The 1999-nt window shown below is 47.8% G+C and overlaps 1 protein-coding gene across 1 annotated transcript in view; it reads right to left on the reverse strand.

Annotated features, from left to right (window-relative positions):
- LOC101862831 overlaps window positions 1–1223 on the reverse strand; it is a gene marked incomplete at its 5' end in the record, with an annotated part of 9641 nt that extends 8418 nt beyond the window's left edge. The window contains 1 exon segment of the mRNA XM_013087731.1: window positions 103–1223. Within this exon segment, the coding sequence (XP_012943185.1) occupies window positions 103–1180 (1078 nt within the window).
- Between the last annotated feature and the right edge of the window lie 776 nt (window positions 1224–1999).

Genomic DNA, 1999 nt, shown 5'->3' on the forward strand with positions numbered 1-1999 from the left:
ATGATGATGATGATGATGATGATGATGATGATGATGATGATGACGATGATGACGATGATGACGATGATGATGATACAACAGACATACTCTTCTTCTTCTTACCCTCCTCCCCCTCAGGCTCCTCCTCTTCCTTGACCGCTGACCTCCGTATGGGTTTTCTCCGCGGCAGAGCGCTCGCCCCCGACAACTCCCCATAATTCCGCACAGTCTTGGCGTCTGCGTCTGAAAAACTCAAGTCCCGGAGCAACTTCCGGGGTTTCGCTTTCCTCGGGTCGCGATCGGTCGGCGATCTGAGCGACTGAGATCTGGAAACGGAAACAACGGAGGGCAGTTTCAAGTAGGAATCTTCCTCGAGAGACGGGGGCATTCTGGAAAGACTTCTGATGGCCGGTCGCAAACTCCCGTAGTCGTTGTCTTCCACGTCGTTTTGGTGACGTAGGCGGGGAGGGGGCGGCTGTGGTTGTTTTCTCGGGGGTACAGACTGCACTTGATCCACTTTCACTACAAACGGAAGTTTGGATTGGTGGCCGTGCAAGTCTGGCAGCTTTCTCCCTCTCGGGGAGTCTGGCTCGTGGTAAACATTTTCTTTGGCTGACTTAGCTTCCGACTTTGGATGAATCTCCCTCATGGGTATGAGATCCCCTTCCGGGTCGTCGATCCGCTTGTCCCTTGAGTGAAGCATATCTCTTTTCGAGTTACTGGCCTGGTTTCTTGGTTTAGCTGTTGGTCTTTGGTGCAGACTTTGGGTCTGATTAATATACCCCCCATCCTCACTCTCCACGCTACGATATTGCGTGTATTGGGGCAACACATTGGATCCTTTCCCGCCGCTTCCCCGGTTCCTTTGCTGCAGATTTCTGGATGGCGACATACCGAACGAGTCTCTCCTCTCATTTTCTGCAGCAAAAACTTCGTCGTTTTCGAATCCTGGATTGACGTGAGCATTGGGCTTTGAGCTAGCCCCGACCGCGGGAGCCCTGGTCTGACTCGTGGGTATCGTTGCCCTCAGCCTGGTCTTGTCGTTGACGGGTCTGGGAATACCGCGTTTGTTGTCTCGGTGTCTGTTTTCTCCTTCCATTTCGATCCTCAGAATGACGCCGTCAGATTGCTGATAAACAAATTGTTCGTCTTCCGCCTCTAGTTCTTCTTCGGCCTCCGCTTCCGTTACCTCTCCAGCCATCTTTGACCGCTACCTGCTGTGACCGGAAGGTCCAACGGGGTTCCTGCGAGAAGAGAATCATCGGAACATGACTTGAAAACTGGGTTGATAAAATCAAAGAAACTTTTAAAGTATACATAGGGCATAGGCTAGTCTCTACCTCAAACGGGGTGCCCACTACCGATGGAATCGGCCGGTCGAGCCGGTCGCCCGACTCGGTCGCCTAATAAACAAACGCGTTTGTTTTCAGTTTCAGAATGACAAAGTTCTATCTGATATTTTTGGCCGCTTTGAGTTACTAAGACCACGAGGTCAGAAACTAAATGTTCCTTCTCTTTCATAATCGTAAGATTATTCGGAGTTGCTATCAAGATATTCAAAGAACTGCATTCGATATATTGTGAAATTCAATTTTTTTTAACGTCAAATTTATTTTTTCTAAATTAGGTACTGAGCAGATAGAACTCTTTAAGTGTTAGGTAGCGTAGTATCTTCTCAATGTCTCTAGTCTCTGTACAGAGCGTCATGAACTGGATCAGAGAAGAGAGCCCAGAGCAGGAAATGTTAAATGGTTTTCTTTCTTTATAATATTTTGTACATCTTTCAACATTTTCCGACTTTCGTTTGTCTCCGCTTCAGTTCCCTTTCAAAACGAACTTTCTTTTGGTATCGATTCAAACGTTGGAAGTTGGAAGTTGAAATATAACACCAGTATCAGTAAGCTTTGCATTAATATCTGATGAGCTCAGCTTCCTGCAAATGTTTACTATCGCTTAAAGTAAGCAGCTTTTCCCCTCTCTCTCCCCTCATCCCTCCCTCCCCTCCCCCATCTCTCTCTCT

This window comes from Aplysia californica, unplaced genomic scaffold, assembly GCF_000002075.1.
Source record: "Aplysia californica isolate F4 #8 unplaced genomic scaffold, AplCal3.0 scaffold00630, whole genome shotgun sequence".
NCBI classification, from domain to species: domain Eukaryota; kingdom Metazoa; phylum Mollusca; class Gastropoda; order Aplysiida; family Aplysiidae; genus Aplysia; species Aplysia californica.